The sequence below is a fragment of the Ambystoma mexicanum genome, chromosome 4q (assembly GCF_040938575.1).
Source record: "Ambystoma mexicanum isolate Mex_15411 chromosome 4q, UKY_AmexF1_1, whole genome shotgun sequence".
Taxonomy (NCBI): Eukaryota; Metazoa; Chordata; class Amphibia; order Caudata; family Ambystomatidae; genus Ambystoma; species Ambystoma mexicanum.
Genome location: NC_090928.1, coordinates 1,046,168,115 through 1,046,183,390, shown reverse-complemented (window position 1 = coordinate 1,046,183,390; position 15,276 = coordinate 1,046,168,115). Strand labels below are relative to the sequence as shown.

Here is a 15,276-nt window from a genome sequence, read left to right as displayed (position 1 = left end):
GGGATGAATACGACCATCAAGGGTGCAACCCTTGTAACATCAACACACCCCCAAACACTCTAACCACTCCTTCCTTCAAGAACCTCTTTGTAGAGAGTAATCCTATGTACTGTTATCAAGTAGAGATTCACCTGAAGGTACTATGACGAAGTAGTGTCACACTGACAGGACAATCAGTCTCCAGAACCGAGAGCAACAGTCTAGTCTCCCGCCAGGAAATGAACATTTGAACACAACAAAATGAAGAAGTATAACTGAAAGAGAGCACGGCTGGTAAGCCATACAGAGCATAGATGCTGCGAGATGCAGGAAGTTGGAATCCCGAGACCCCGAGCACACTGGTGGAAAAGAGAGAAAAGCCCCATCTGACCCCAGAGGAGAAAGGCTGCGCACCGCTCTGGCCGCTGAGAGGAACGGTAACACTGCCTTGAGAAGTCGGACAGGCGAGTCTTTGGCAAGCATTGAGACCGTAGTCAGTAGAAGGACGCTGACCCACCCGAGCAATGGGCAAAACCAGCAAAGCCAACAAGACATCACTTTTAGTCCCAGTGAGGTCCGGAGATGTGCCCCAAGCCCCTACAAGGTAATGGGAGACGTGGGTCTGCCAGCAGGGACATGAGGTCTCTGCTTGGTCCCTGGTGTAATTCCTATGACATGAACATTGAGAGAAGGGTCAGGGACCCCAAGTGTCAATAAGACTTTTTGTATATTCAAGGACATCTTCCTTGTGACAGTGGTGGAGTCATAACCACTGACCACCTGAGAAGGGTCAGGGACCCCAAGAATCAAGAGGACTATTTGTGCATCAGAGGAAATCTTCCTTGTATCAGTGGTAGAGCCATAACCACCAACCATAAGAGACGGGTCGAGGACCCCAACAGTAAAGTAGCAGATTTGTACATCAGACGAAATCTTCCTCATGTCAGTGAAAGAAAAAACCACTGACGATCCGAGAAACCCGGGTCATGGACCCAAGTTCAGAGAGAGACACGAGTGGCAGTACTTGGCAGGTTAGTGTACCAGGTCTGCCAACTCAAAGAACAACCTGGGTTTGGGACCCAAGCACAGTTGGAACTTTATATGGTATTGAATAGAGGAGACAATGGAATTTCCAGGGGAAGGGAGTCATTCGCCCTGGGTCTACTGTGACTGGCACGTAATATGAAGCATCAGGAATAAGAAGTCCTCCTCCTGATATCAAGGGAAGGAAGCAAGGACAAGCTTCCAGCCAGGGGAAGGGAGTAATTCCCCTTGGCCTTTGACTACAAAGTGTTAAAAGAACCTTTCCATCAGGGGAAGGGAGGCATTCCCCCTGGTAAGAATTATTGAAGTTCCTGAAGTGAACTTCAATCGCAACCCAGGAAAAGGGAGCCATTCTCCTGCGCAAGGAACACTTTAGCCTCATCTACTTTAGTTATATGTGTGAGGGACTGAATTAGGGATTTTGACACAGGAAGGTGGGCATTTAAGTTAAACGGACATTCTGACAGATCCCCTATAGAAATAAGGAAAGTTCTGCCTTTCTTCTCTCTTTTCAAAAAAAATAAAAGTGTTTGCCAGCCATCATGCCGCCTTTATGTTGGTCTCGTTCTTCTGCACCCTTACACCGTGCCCATTCACGCTTTGACTATTGTTACAATTGCATGTCCAAGATAGCATTTTTTGATAGGATAGATTCATTTAAAACACATGACAGGTTTTGCCATCAAACAGTAAGAAACTCACATCATTGCCAGGTATTTATACAAATGGCCAGCTTGTGCCATCAGACAACAGCAACTTGCACAATTGACAAGGCATTTCAATATGTTGGCACTGTACTTGCATCATATAATTATAATTGTGATTGTCATAGTGCTTCATGTATATGGACCACTTCTAAGCTCGGTATTAACCAGTGTTATTACCCACTGATGCTACTGGATTCATCGCCCTCAGAATGATGAAGGGTCTAGTCGGTGCCACCAGGGTTTCAAACGTGTTGCATGGCATTGCCCCATTCCCAAAACCATGTTGCACAGGAGCTCTCCATCCGGATCCGCCAAGCAACTATTTGCCAGAGGTTAACAGGATATACCCAGGAACTCACAAGTAGATAGCTGTTGCCATCACATGCCTAGTATACATGCCATTTTGTAGATATTGCCACCCTGGAGTCAGGTACTCTCGCCGTATAGCAGGTAAAGGCTCTTGTACTCGCACCATTTGGCAAGTATTGGTATACTTTTTCTTGGTACGCAGATCATACGACAATATGACTGCTTCACCTCATAGCACTACTACTTCTGCGTTCTTCCCCTGTAGCACTTTGAAGTAGTTTCAAGGAATTCTTCATGACCTACTTTACTTAATATAGCTTTGTCTTTTTCACCACCATCTAACCCTTTCCCTTTATTTCACACCCATCTTCCATTCTTCCGCCCAAACATTCGAGCATTCGGAACAGCCTCCGAGTACTATATTCACCAACTGAAGAGAGCTATTGGCTTTTGCGACACTTTCAATTGAGAGCAAAATTGTTCAAAAAATAGATTACGGTGGCAGCAAAACACTTTTGCGGAAGCACCTTCTAGGAGAGAGCCCTTCATTTAGATAATGAACAAAAACCTGAGCTACAAAATTAATTCTTGTATAAAATATTGCTGCATACATTGGTTGTCAACTTATTAATTTTACGTACAAGTCCATTAAAAGGTATTTAAATTGCAATGATTACATTATTTGGGAGAGGGAGTGCACTGCGTGGTAGCAGTAGAGGAGCAACGAGGGGGGCTGGCGTAAAATGGGTTTCACCCTGGGAGTACCCTGGCTGGCCGCAGGCACAGCTAGGTGCCCAAATGGTGGAGGGCTCCTAATGGTGCACACCACTTCGGAAAACCTGCGAGGCCCTGCTACCTCAAGCATCATAAGTGGAAACTATCCAGGCATCAAGCTACCCACCCTGTTTTCGACGACCTGGGACGACTCGTGCACCAGATTTTTCTGCAACTATCTTGCTGCTAGGCCGCCTGATGAGTTTGTTGTGCATCATGCAGTTTCTCAGTCTCTCTCTCTCTCTCTCTCACCCTTTCCATCTCTGTTCTCTGCCTCCATGGTGTTATCCATCTCTCCTATTTACTCTAACTGCTCCTCTATCTTGAACTCTGAAGAAAAAAAGTTTGAAAAAGATCTCCTGGTCTCCAATCCAGACCTGCCCATCGAGGACACCTACGTCAATGCTTCCTCCAGGCAGACTGTCACAGACGTCCTCTTTGTCGCTCCCTCTCCCGACCTATGGACTCTGTCCTCTCCCCTTTCTCTTCGATGCCCATTAATGGTGGCACCAGATGGGAAGTACTCTTGGCATACTTCTCATTCTCTAGGTGCATCATTAATATCTATCAGAATGGCACTGTCATGTTCAGGGCTCTCGGTCCCACCTCCTTCTTGATGGGCGTCTTCCTTCTTTCGTCAACTTTTTTCCTTCTCCTGCCACTTCTCCATCTGCCATCCCTCTTACCCCATCCCCACCCCCGATGGGCATACCACATCCCTGTACCCTTCCCCGGAAGACCTTCAAAGGTGGCAAAGAGCATCCACTAGCTACCCTCAACTCTCGTTCTGCTGTTAAACACTCCTCTGATATCTGTCTGCTTCTTGAAGACTTTGACCTTGAGGTTCTCGCTCTCACCGAGACGTGGTTCAATGCCAGCCCTGTCACTGCTTTTGGAACACTCCTCACTGAGGCTTACAAGATCCTCTCTAAAACCAGGCCTAACCGGTCTGGAGGCGGAGTGGCCTTGATCTTCCCTGAATGCGTCCCTGCTACTATCATTCCCACTCAGACCTACCCTTCCTTCAAATGCCTAGTCTGCAGGCTTGGTGTCTCTCCAACCCTCTTGTTATCACCATCTACACGACCCCTGGTCCGGTTTCCCTCTTGGAGTGGTCTGACCTCACCTCTTCTTGCCTCCACCTCCAAGCTTCTCCTCCTCTGAGACTTCCACACAACATTCACCTTGACTGTCCTGATTCGGCCACTGGACTCTTCGGCAGCCTCTGTGACTTTCTTTCCCTCACCATTCATCCTTCTGGTCCGATGCACTCAGCCAGACATACCTTGGATGCTCTCATCTCAGCAGACATCTCCAACCCTCTCACTACACCCCTCCCCTTTCCTGGTCTGACCATGCTCTCCTGTCCTCTCACCTGGATCGCTTAGGTCCCCCGGCTAAGACTCTGCCTGCACTGCCAGTCTCCTTCTCTGTCATTCGACCAATGAAGCGAGTGTCAGTTGCTGCTTTTGCCGCCACTAGTATTCCCCCTCCCACTCCTGCCACGTACTCCCACACTGACTCTGCCCTTGCTAATCTTCACCTCTCCATCACCAACACCCCGCACATCCCTGCCCCCGTCATGACGATCCACACGAAGCCTGCTCCAAGCGCAACACCTGGTATAAGAGTTGCTGAGCAGAAGTGACAGGCATCAGGCACATCCTCTGACAGACTGGCCTGTCGCCTGCTCCAAAGGCAATACAGACTCTGCTCAAAGAAGAGGGCCCATATCCAAGCCTGCATCTCTGGGGCCACAAACAACACATGCAAACAGTTTAAAATATGCAAGGAACTCGCCAATCCTACTGCAGTCTCCATTTCTCCCCCACCATCCATGACCCTCTGTACTTCACTGGCCTCCCACTTCTTAATCAAAACTCAAGACATCCTGTCCTCACTCTCCTCTAACTCCCCTCCCTCCCCCCAGTATACCTTGGCCCCCCTATCCCCTTCTACTCTCCTCTTTTTCACCCATATCACCTGATGAGGTCTCTAGACAAGTCCTCTCCATGAAAGTCTCCTCCAAACAGGTGCTCCTCCAGAACTATCAAGGACAGCATTGCCTCCCTTGCGCCAGCCATGGCCAATTTCTGCAATCACTCCTTTGCCACTCGCCCCTTCCTGCTACCCCTCAAGCACTCCCTTGTGCATCCTCTCCTCAAAAAGCCCTCTGCTGAACCCTCCTTCCCGGCTAACTACTGCCCTATATCCATTACCCCCTTCCTGGGCAAACTCCTGGAGAAGCTGGTCATCTCCCAAATGATATAACGCACTGAATCTGTTGGTTGTCTCCACGCCCACCAGTCTGGCTTCAGAGCAGCCAGAGGCATGGAAACTGCTTTACTGAACACCCGTGAGGACTTGCTCTCAAATCTTGATTCCGATTCTCCGTCCATTCTTATCCTTCTGAATATTTCCTCTGCCTTCAATGTGGTCAAACATGCCACCCTGAAAAACCGGCTAAGTGACACCCTTGGCATCACCAGCCCGGCACTGGACTGGTTGACCTCATTCCTCTCCAACCACCCTTCCCAGGTTCAACTGGGACCTTTTCTCTCCCTGAACACTTCACCTGCAGCATCCCTTAACATCCACCTTGCCCCTCTGGCCCACCTGATCTCCTCACTTCCAGTGGTATGCAGACGACATGCAGCTCCCCTTCCAGCTTCCTCTTCCTCCTCTCTCATCCCCGACTGTCTGACTACTATTCAGGCATTGGGTGCTGCCAATGATCTCTGCCTTAATGCCAGTAAGACTTGGATACTTCTCATTGGGACCCCAGCTCCCTAATTCCCTCCTACCCTCTGGCTGCCCTCTATGGTTCCCCTCCCAATCACCCTCTTGTGAGGCAAAAAACCTTGGTGTCATCTTCGACTCCTCCCTCTCCTTACATCGTGGGCCTTGACAAAAAGGCCCACTATCAGCTGCACCTCCTCAGAGGCATTCTCCCTTTCTTCACCTTCCCCTAGAACCACAATGTCTCCAGAGCTCTGGTCCTCTCTAGGCTGGACTACTGCAACAACCTCTTCCTCAATCTTCCTTTATCCTCCCTTTGCCCCTTCAACTAATCCAGAATAGGACTGCAAGACTTAGCCTTGGTCTCAAGCCCAGGGACCGCATCTTTCGAGTCCTAACATCTCCCCACTGGCTCCCAGTTGTTGCTAGGATCAAGTTCAAGACCCTCTGCATCATCCACAAGGCTGTCTGGGCCTGGGACTCCGCTACATCCAACTGTGTCTCTCTAAATACCTCCCTGCTAGAGCCCTTCGGTCTTGTAGCTCCAACTCTCTGCAGATCAGACGCTTCTCTAAGCCGATAGTGGGGGGGGGCTAGATCTCTCTCCTCCGCATGAGCCTCCCTCTGAAATTGTCTCCTTGCTCATTTTAGGCTTGAGCCGGACCTCCTTAGCTACCGGAAGCTCCTCAAGAACCTCCTATTCTCTTCTTCCTTCCCTACTCCCCTGCTAACACGCCCGTCTGCCACAGTGACTGGCTGCCTGGTTCTCAGTTCTACTGGGCACCAGGACCCCCACCCAGTCGACCCACCTCCTCAAACTTTAACATGTGGACCCTGACCCCCGTGCAATCCTTGGTACTTTCCCTTCCGGCCTCCCCTTAACACTCGCCTAGCCCCTGTGGCTCTCTGCCCCCTCCTCCACCCTTTCAGTTGCACTCTCTCCTCTTTACCCTGCATTTCCCTTCCCACCCAAGCACTTTGCAGAGACCGCCCCCCCAAACCCCCCTCCTTCGCACTTCTTCTTACTGCCCTTGCAAGATCTGAATGTCATTAAGCCTAGTAGGACCGTTATTATCGTTCTCCCTTGTTCCCTCCCCCCTTTTTTTTGTCTTGTGGCGCCTTGAAACACCATTTGTTGCATAGGCGCCTTACAAATATCCACACACAAAAATAATAATAATAATATTGTCTAGAAACTGCCCTGACTGGAGGTGTCACGCAGGACACAGGGCAACTTCGCAGCTGTTAGTAATTGTCCTGGAGACGTTAACCAGGGCTGTGCCCAAAATGTGCACAAAGCGGTGACGATGGGAGGTCCACCAGTACCTTTTGCCCATTTCCAGTACTGTTTCCAGCTTCATAAATTCAGTAGCATTGGGCGTTAAAGTAACTATTGGTGCAGCGCTTGAAGCGGAAAAATGCAGAATAAATATTAGGGAAAATACTCCAAAGTACCTGGAAAACGGTGTGCAGCAAAGTCGGATAGAGCAGCAGAGAAGCTCCGCCTTTGTGACTTTGTTTCTATTCTCGGTCTAGATATGGCATGTGGGCAGGGACCGGCACGCGGACCCATGGGTGCACATGCATTTTCAAAGACAGGCGTGATATAACGTCGCCATTCATGTGATGTCCGGGAGGCATTGCTGCGCTCTGCAATACATTCTGCCCCCCTCTCTCCGTGGTGCCTCCTCCAACCACCCTCCCCATCTGCTAAAATGCCTCCCTGAATTCTCTAGAAATGGCCACAGCCGGCCGATAGACGCAAAAACCTTTCAAAATGTTGCCGATTATATACTAGGTGAGCCGACAAGTTCCAAAACACCTCTAGTTTGTATGTTTAGTTTATACTTTAAAGGAGTGTAAATGTGAGGTGCTCCTTTATCGACCCCGAAAGGATGAAAGGCGGAGTTTAGCCCTGCTGGGATTCGAACCTGCGTGAGCAGGCTCGGCACGGGTGCCAGAGTGAGCGCTATACTCGCTGTGCTATCCGACCAGCGACATCTTGAAAATGGGTCGCAATGACGCGACTTTGGTTTAACTAGTTCTTGTTCAAGTTGCAATATTTTGTAATAACACTGACATTCATTTCGTTCTTTTTATCGGCTAAAAATAAGGCATCCGATTTCAATGCCCGAAACCCAACCTTTCCCAGCTGGGAGCAGTAGAAATGCGTTGCAACTGGTCGAGCTTGAGCCAGCGTTCATCCACACTCGGATGTAAAACTACAAGTATCAGAATGCAAAGATTGAAACCAGAGCTAGCTGGCCCAAGCGGACCCGATACAGTACTAAGCCGCGGCTTGGCAAATGCACAGAAGTCGGCCTTGACATGGCCACGTTCCGCTGGGCGCATAGTGCATGCTTACACATACATGTGTGTGGCACGATAGTTGCACGTACCTTCGCATATTACACATACATGTGTGTGGCACGATAGTTGCACGTACCTTCGCATATTACACATACATGTGTGTGGCACGATAGTTGCACGTACCTTCGCATATTACACATACATGTGTGTGGCACGATAGTTGCACGTACCTTCGCATATTTCCTCGCCTTCTGCTTTCTCTTGTACTTCTTCTCTTCTTTGCGCTCCTGCTCGCCCCCGCCTTCCACCAGCGGCTCATACCTGTCCGGCAGGGGGGCGAGGTGGACCTTCTTGGAGCTGGGTTTCTTGTTCTTCCCTGGGCGGCCCTCCTCCCTGGGCTGCGGCTGGGCCCCTGGCGTCCGCTCGGGGCCCGGGGCCGCCGCAGGGTCACGCCCCTGCACCTGCTGCGAGGTGCTCCTGTCGCCGCTCTCCGCTCGGCCGCCCATGGGGTGCTCCTCCGCGAGGATGGAGGCCTGGTCCTCGCCGGGCCGCTGGCGGGGATACCTGGCTTTCTTCTTCAGCCTCATGTTTTCGGGGTGCGAGCTCGGCCTCCGCCGTGCAACGCCAGTGGAGGTTGTGCGGGAGCCGGGCCCCTTTGGCTGTGTGCTGCTGCTTCTGCTCGGTGTCAGCCTGGCCCCTGGCAGCAGCGCGCAGGAACTGCAGCGGAGGAAGGAAAACCAGGGGAGTTGCTCTGCTCGCAAAGTCAACAGCACGTCCCGGCAGCGGCCGGCTACTATTGTTCTGCGAGGCTGCCCGCCGGCCCTCTGCCTCCCTGAGGTATATCTGAATGTACCTTCTCCGCAGGGAGTAAACCCGGCTTCTTTCAATGCCAAACTCCTTTCAAAGGCAGTGCGTCTTGGTAAATCATTGCTAATAATTAAGGTGCGTACATTGCAAATAACTTCTGGCCTTGGCAATCACGTGCCAATTAAGCGGGCAGGGTCCGAGATTTGCTCAGCTGTGTTGCCCATTGTTCTGGCTATCACCCGCAGGTGGAGACAAGCTGTAATGGGTGTCGGGGACCCCTTGTCGCACCTTCCACTCATCTGATGTAATCATTGCCACCCTGAGACCACAAACGCCATCCGGCTGGGCCCAGTGTCCCGAGTGCCAGACAGGAGGGGCTTTACTAGCCAGTGTTTACAGAACCTCAAAGCATCGGGCCAAGTTATTTCCTCCCCCTGCTTTTGGATCAAGGTCGCTGCTTCCTTTCCCTTCCCAGTTCCGCAGCCAGTCAGCTCTTCTTGTAGCAGTGCACACCGTTTCAATTCTTGGTGGTCAAGTGGCGCCTCAAGAGGTTACCGAGGGGGCGTGCGGTGGCCAGGGGTCACAAAGAGGAGGGGCCACAAACAAGTAAGGGTTAACTGGCCAAACTGCTTTGAGTAAACCTGTATTTTACTAAGCTTTTGGGATGTATTACAAAGGTGACATTATACAACCTAACTGTAGGTTTAAGCCAATAAAAGGTTGTTAATGGACACTCTAAAAAAATCTTCAACGGTTGCAAAAAGGCCCTCAAAAATTCTTCCAAAGACATTTAGTTTTACAAGTTTTTTACTGTGTGATTTTTCTTTTAACATATTTCATCATCCTTTGCTGCTGTAGCTTAAAATCGATTCCTAAAAAATGACAATATATCGTGGCATGGATCTCAAGGTTAGTACAGACGGCCCTGGTGATTGGAGGTTGCTATAAAGGGCTCCAAAATAGACATCAGGTGGATACATATGATGGAGAGATGGACATAGAAAAAAGACGAGTCAGGCAGGAAGTAAGATGTATTAAAAATAATCCCTAGAATCATTGTGACAAATTGAAGTCCATCACAGCGTGCAAGAACAAGTATTATAACTGGGTGAAGAGAAGGCGACGGTCCACTCGCGATGCCGACTGGCGGGGCTTCTTTATGTCCATGTGTGGGGGCGATTCCAAGAAAATCTGGGAAACTTTGCAGCAGGTTAAATGGTAGTAAGGATTATTTATATGAGGAATTCCCAGCGCTTTAAGTGGGGTAAGAAATTGAGAGGGGGGGGGGGGGTTGCTCATTTGGGGGCGTGGCTTGCATGACGGGTGTGATCTAAGACTTGATGGACGTGGCCTAAAGACGAACATGTAACAATGGTCTGACCATGACAAAGTGCATATGGCAACACAGTCTGCTTGCCGCCTTCCTTAAACTATAACCAATCAAAGCTCAAACCACGCACGGCACGTAGCCACTCCCCAACACAATGCCCATGCCGAGTGTGTCCCTCTTGCCTTGGGCACAAGCATGCCAGCAGGCATAGCACCCACAGGCCCGAATATCATGTGGGAAGGAGTAGTAAAATCACTTGTGCAGAGCCATTCCTGACCCAGCGATGGATCATTGTCCAGGTAGATCCCACCACACTCACCGCTCACTGCCGTGTACCGGGGACCACGCCCTGAGGGTGACAGTCACATTTTATATTGAAGAGATTGCAGTTCATCAGACCGTGTTTGAGAATCAGGGTGGTGTATTGTGGGTTGGAATACGGCCCTGTATTCTATTTCCCCAGGTCTGTCACTCACCTGGTCCTCAGTCCTTGCTGCTGTCATCTTGACCCCTCCCGGTTTCCCTCTGCCCCATAGACTCTCACCTTTCCTCCTTCCAGTTTCAGTGTCACACCTCCAACTCTACCCTTTTCTAATTCTCTGCTCAGTTCTTTTTATTGCACTCAGCTTTCCTTTTGTTCTACTTTCCATTCCCTGTTTTCCTCTGATCTTTTCTCCACCTTCTGTATTCACTTACTTCACTCGTGCTCTCTCCCTATTTAATTTTCTCCCCCTCTTTCTTCCTTTTCACCTTTCTCTGCATTCCCACATTTTGGTTCACTCATTTTTTTCTCCTTTCATTCCTTTGCTCCCTGTATTTAAGTTCTTTACCTTTTCATCCCCCATAACTATTCTTATCCGTTCTTCCTCCTCTGCTTCCAATAACGTACTCCTGACTTTCAGGCCGCTCTCCACATCCCTCTCGCCTGCTCCCTCTGGCATTTCTCTTTAGTTTTATTTCCAAGAGCAGCAGCGCACTCTGCCCTTCGGGGTGCAGGGTTCTCGGTTCTCTGGCATAACTGTAAGCGGGAGCAACACCCTGTACCCCTTTATACGTTGTCCCATTCACCATTCCCTTTGTCTACATGGAATGCGCTCTGATGCCTGCGGGCTGCAGCGCTATATAAATAAATAAAATGTAGGTCCTGGCTCGAGACCCACAATCTCAGACTTAAGTCACCTAGTGGGAGCAGCAGGTTATGATGTCATCACGCTGCTCGGCACCAAAACATCCTGTACACTCCTCTTTGGCCAGCTGCTCTGCATCCCAAAACGCTGCACCGCCATGCTACAAGAAGGGCGTGATTAGAAAAGGCGATGCTGCCTTCAATGTGCGCTGATCTTAATTGTAATATTCCAATTGTTGCTCAGTTTATCAACTTCCAATTAATGGAAAGCGGAGTGAACACCTCACAACTTGAATCTGTAACTGACTGACCCTATTTCATGCTTGACAGAGCAGCTCGGGTAGTTGGGCCTAGGATGTAGAGCCCCCATGGGTGGCAGGTTTGGTGCAGGCATAGGGTGGGTGCCGACCAAAGTAAGAACAGTTTGGCCTAGGTTTTGGAGATTTGGGGTCGGGCATTGGCAGATCAGTATAGTGCTGTTCTGGGGGGCAGGGGAAGGTCGCACTGTTCTAGCAAAGGCCTTGTAAATGTTGTAATGTACAAAGGCAAGACAATCCCAGGTTCAAGAACTCTCTTTTACTCACTGCCATCCCTCCTTAAGTGCAGGTGTAAAACTGAATGGTAACCCTAATGAGCCATGGACTGTGGGTTGTTCAATTGAAATTGAACAAAGAGTGGTCTGCCCTATTAGTTTACAACATGGATCATTCTTGCATAGTTTTAAGTCAAGTGTTTATGTGGTACTTGAATTCCAGTTACCTTCCTAGAATGGTTATGTATGGAAGAATTCGCAACACTTTGTGATCCTTCATATGGTCTTTACAAGCTATTTTATTTCTTTTTGCTTTTTTCTTTTCTTACAGTTTGTTTTGTTTCTCGATATAGTTATCGTGCATCTCTAGGGAATATGCTTTTGGTACTTTCTCAAGCAAACTACAGTTGATAAGACATTTAAATATCAAAATGTAATGGAAAACATTTGTGAAGTGCATTTGTAAAACAGTGACAAATATATCTTGAAATCATAGCAAATCTTAATGCAATTAGACATTTGAACCGTTCATTGTTCGTTTTTCGTCAAGCGTATGTCTTGACCAATCCTTGGTCTATGTCACTATGGATAGTGTGGAACTCGATTGGACGTTGAGGAGTTCTAGTTGGTCCTTGACCATAGACATTTCGGCTGGTAATGTGAGCGCTTTCGACTGGGCCTTCGGATTGGGGAGCTCCGTGGTTGGGGAAACATAAATTGATGTGTGTCACCCAGTACACAAATGAAGGCGGGCACCTACAAAAAGCACCCAATATCCAATAGAACAAAATAATGCACACACCCGGTTGGGCAATGAGACCAGGAGATAAGTTGCAAAGATAAACGCGTTGCATATAGAATATAAAATAAGCAAGCAAAGAACTCTGCTGCCCGAGAGTGCTCTGCCAAACAATACACGGCCAGCATATTATAAATCAAGTTGTTGTCACGGATGATGTGACGATATACAGTACAAAATGACAGTCTAAATTGGTCGGCCCACATGGCACAGCCTGCTCTATAGGTGATGCCAGGCTATAATTGGCTGCTGTGTCCAAGTCGATCAGACGGCACGTGGGTCAGCTGGGCTCATCTCCGAGGTGAAGGTCGGGTGAACACAAGACACATTTCTAGCTAATCTAAACTAAGCAACAGGAAGTGGCATAGAAAGAATAATGGCGAACATAAAAATCATTGCATGAATGTGGGGTTTTTAGAAAACATGGGCAGATATATTGGCATTCCGACCTTTGCATTCAGGGGATTTTATTGGCACTGGGCCCCTTTCCCAGGTGCCCTACTCTTGGGGTTTTGATGTGTTATTTATGTTTCCTGATGCCTCATGATATGAGCAGACCTACAGACATGTGTTGGTTTTAGGGAGAATATATTGGTGCACAGGATTAGATATATGGTGGGTGTTCAGAAAGGTCGGTGAGAGGGGTAGCTGCACGTAGTTACATGAAAGAGAGTGGAGGGCAGGGGGCCAGTGGACCGTGGTCTGGCAAGGAGGTGGTGGAGAGAGCACAGGCAGGTCAGCGGAGATGGATGGACACGGGGTCTGGAGCTTTCTCTGGTCTCACACTTTGCAGTGAGCACATTCTGTGAAAAAGCGATACTAAAACTGCACAGTAAATGGCTGGTCCTCTGTGTGAACAAGGCTCGTGCGGAGCTGACAGGGGGAGGCAGTGGCTTGGGCTGTCTACAGTGCTGGGGAAGGGAGAGCTGGAGAATGATTGTTGGGCCTGGTAAAAGATGGTGTTTGGCATACCACAAAATGGAGCTTCTGAGCATGTACATTCGTTAAATCATTTACATGAGGGTTAGTATTATATTATGAGGATGTGTGCCCAGGGGGTGGGGGCGTCTCCCTCCTTAGTCTACACATGCTCTACCTACTGCAGGAATGACAAGGGGGGTTGGGATTATGCCACCTCTCCCCCAACATTGCCCCCTTTCGTTACTCCTAAAGTAACAAATACCCTCCCCAGTACGTCTATGTTCTTCTGCATTCTTTACCGCTTCCTCCCAGGCTGAATGACCTTTTATGGGCATCCATGCCCTACACACACTTTTTAAGCTCTCCCCACGGCTGCATATTCTTCTGGAGTACATGTGATGTAAATGCCTCCCCTATCCCCATCTTGATCAACCCATACCTCTTTATAACCGTGGACATCCCGGGGCTGCTTAATGGTGGTAGTGTGGTACAAATTGTCAACTATGTCTCCTGTATTATGTATTGCTACCATACGGTATTTGGGCTCATCACTCTCACCAGTTTGCACTTGCGCTTCCCTAGTATCATGAGGCATCTTGGCATTTCCATTTCCAATGGTCACCATCATCATCGCACTACCAGGAACGGTCTTAGCACAGCATTGTACCCCTAACTGGCACACACAGAAGATCAGCAACAGGTACACAATGATGGGGATCATCATTTTTGATTGCAGGTCCAAGCCACAATGGTATCCAGTCGAAGGCCACGTTGAACCAGTCACTGTGCTGCACACCTCCATCCTTTTTCATTCTCACCCCAAGTTCGTGTACTGCTGCAATCACTTGTGACAGTGTCCCATTGTCTGCATCTGAAGAGGGTACGAATGTGCAACATGAACTGGCGATTTCGTTTTTTTTGTTGGAAACACCACCTTCCATTGCCGTCAGGAGATCCTGAACCTATCGGTTCTGCATCGTCATGAGCCGAAGTACTGTTAGTTCCATCTTGATGAGGTTGAACCCTTCCTCTGTGTAATTTGCCAACTGGATCAGCTCCCAGCGGATGATCTGGACCCACTTGGCATTCGCTCATGCTTGGATGCTGGGTATTAGAGATGCAAAAAATGTCTCTGCAGAGTTGAAAAGTTTGTATTCGTCAGGATTCTGCGCAAGGAGGTCAGAAGAATCTTGAGACAGGTAATTGGATGCTCTCTTTTTTTCTTGATACTTGATCTTGTAGTTTTTCTTCAGATCATATGTTGAAGATCGGGGTGATTCGTCTGTTGGTTGGGGTGCCAGTTGCTGTCCATTGGGCACTCCTCCCCCTTTGACATGCTCTTCCAGGATCACTAGAAGTGCGGAAAGCAGCGTCGCCAGAACACAGTAGCCCCACCATGAGGACGGGAGGTGCAAGTATGCATGTTTGCCGCACACCCAGTAATGGTCCAATCAAGGCAGCAGTACCTTTCCGCAGGTCTGGAATGACGAGGGTTCTGTTGCTATGTGTGTTAAAACCAATGGGTACTTTTCCTTCCCCATAGAAGCAGAGTCCGCATTTTTCTTCATGCGGGATCTTGATCAGTTTTTCAAGTGCTGTGACCCATGTCAGCTTGGCAATGTGGTCTGTCCATATTTGAGCATGCGTGTCTTCCATCTGTTGTAGCCTTTCATCTGATAGCCCACACAGTGCTTCAGATTTGCACATGAATGTTGAATCTTGCCACTTGTTTGCTGCAAAAGCTGTTCCTTTTATGTCAAAAAATGGTTCTTTAAAACATTTTTCTTCTCGTGTTCCTGGTGTTCCCATTTTGCATATTCCTTCGTCGGGTGAAAGAAGTTCAATTTTTACTGTGTGTCTGGAAGTTGCTCTTTATCCTATATAGTGTGAGGTGGATAA

The 15,276-nt window shown here is 48.8% G+C and overlaps 1 protein-coding gene across 1 annotated transcript in view; it reads right to left on the bottom strand.

Moving 5' to 3' along the window:
• The window catches only part of C4QH1orf115 (chromosome 4q C1orf115 homolog), a 95,308-nt gene extending 86,209 nt beyond the window's left edge, over positions 1-9,099 (bottom strand). Inside the window, exon 1 of the mRNA XM_069608597.1 lies at positions 8,093-9,099. Coding sequence (XP_069464698.1) covers positions 8,093-8,449 — 357 coding nt within the window. The 5' untranslated portion in view covers positions 8,450-9,099. The remainder of the gene's footprint in view (positions 1-8,092) is intronic.
• Between the last annotated feature and the right edge of the window lie 6,177 nt (positions 9,100-15,276).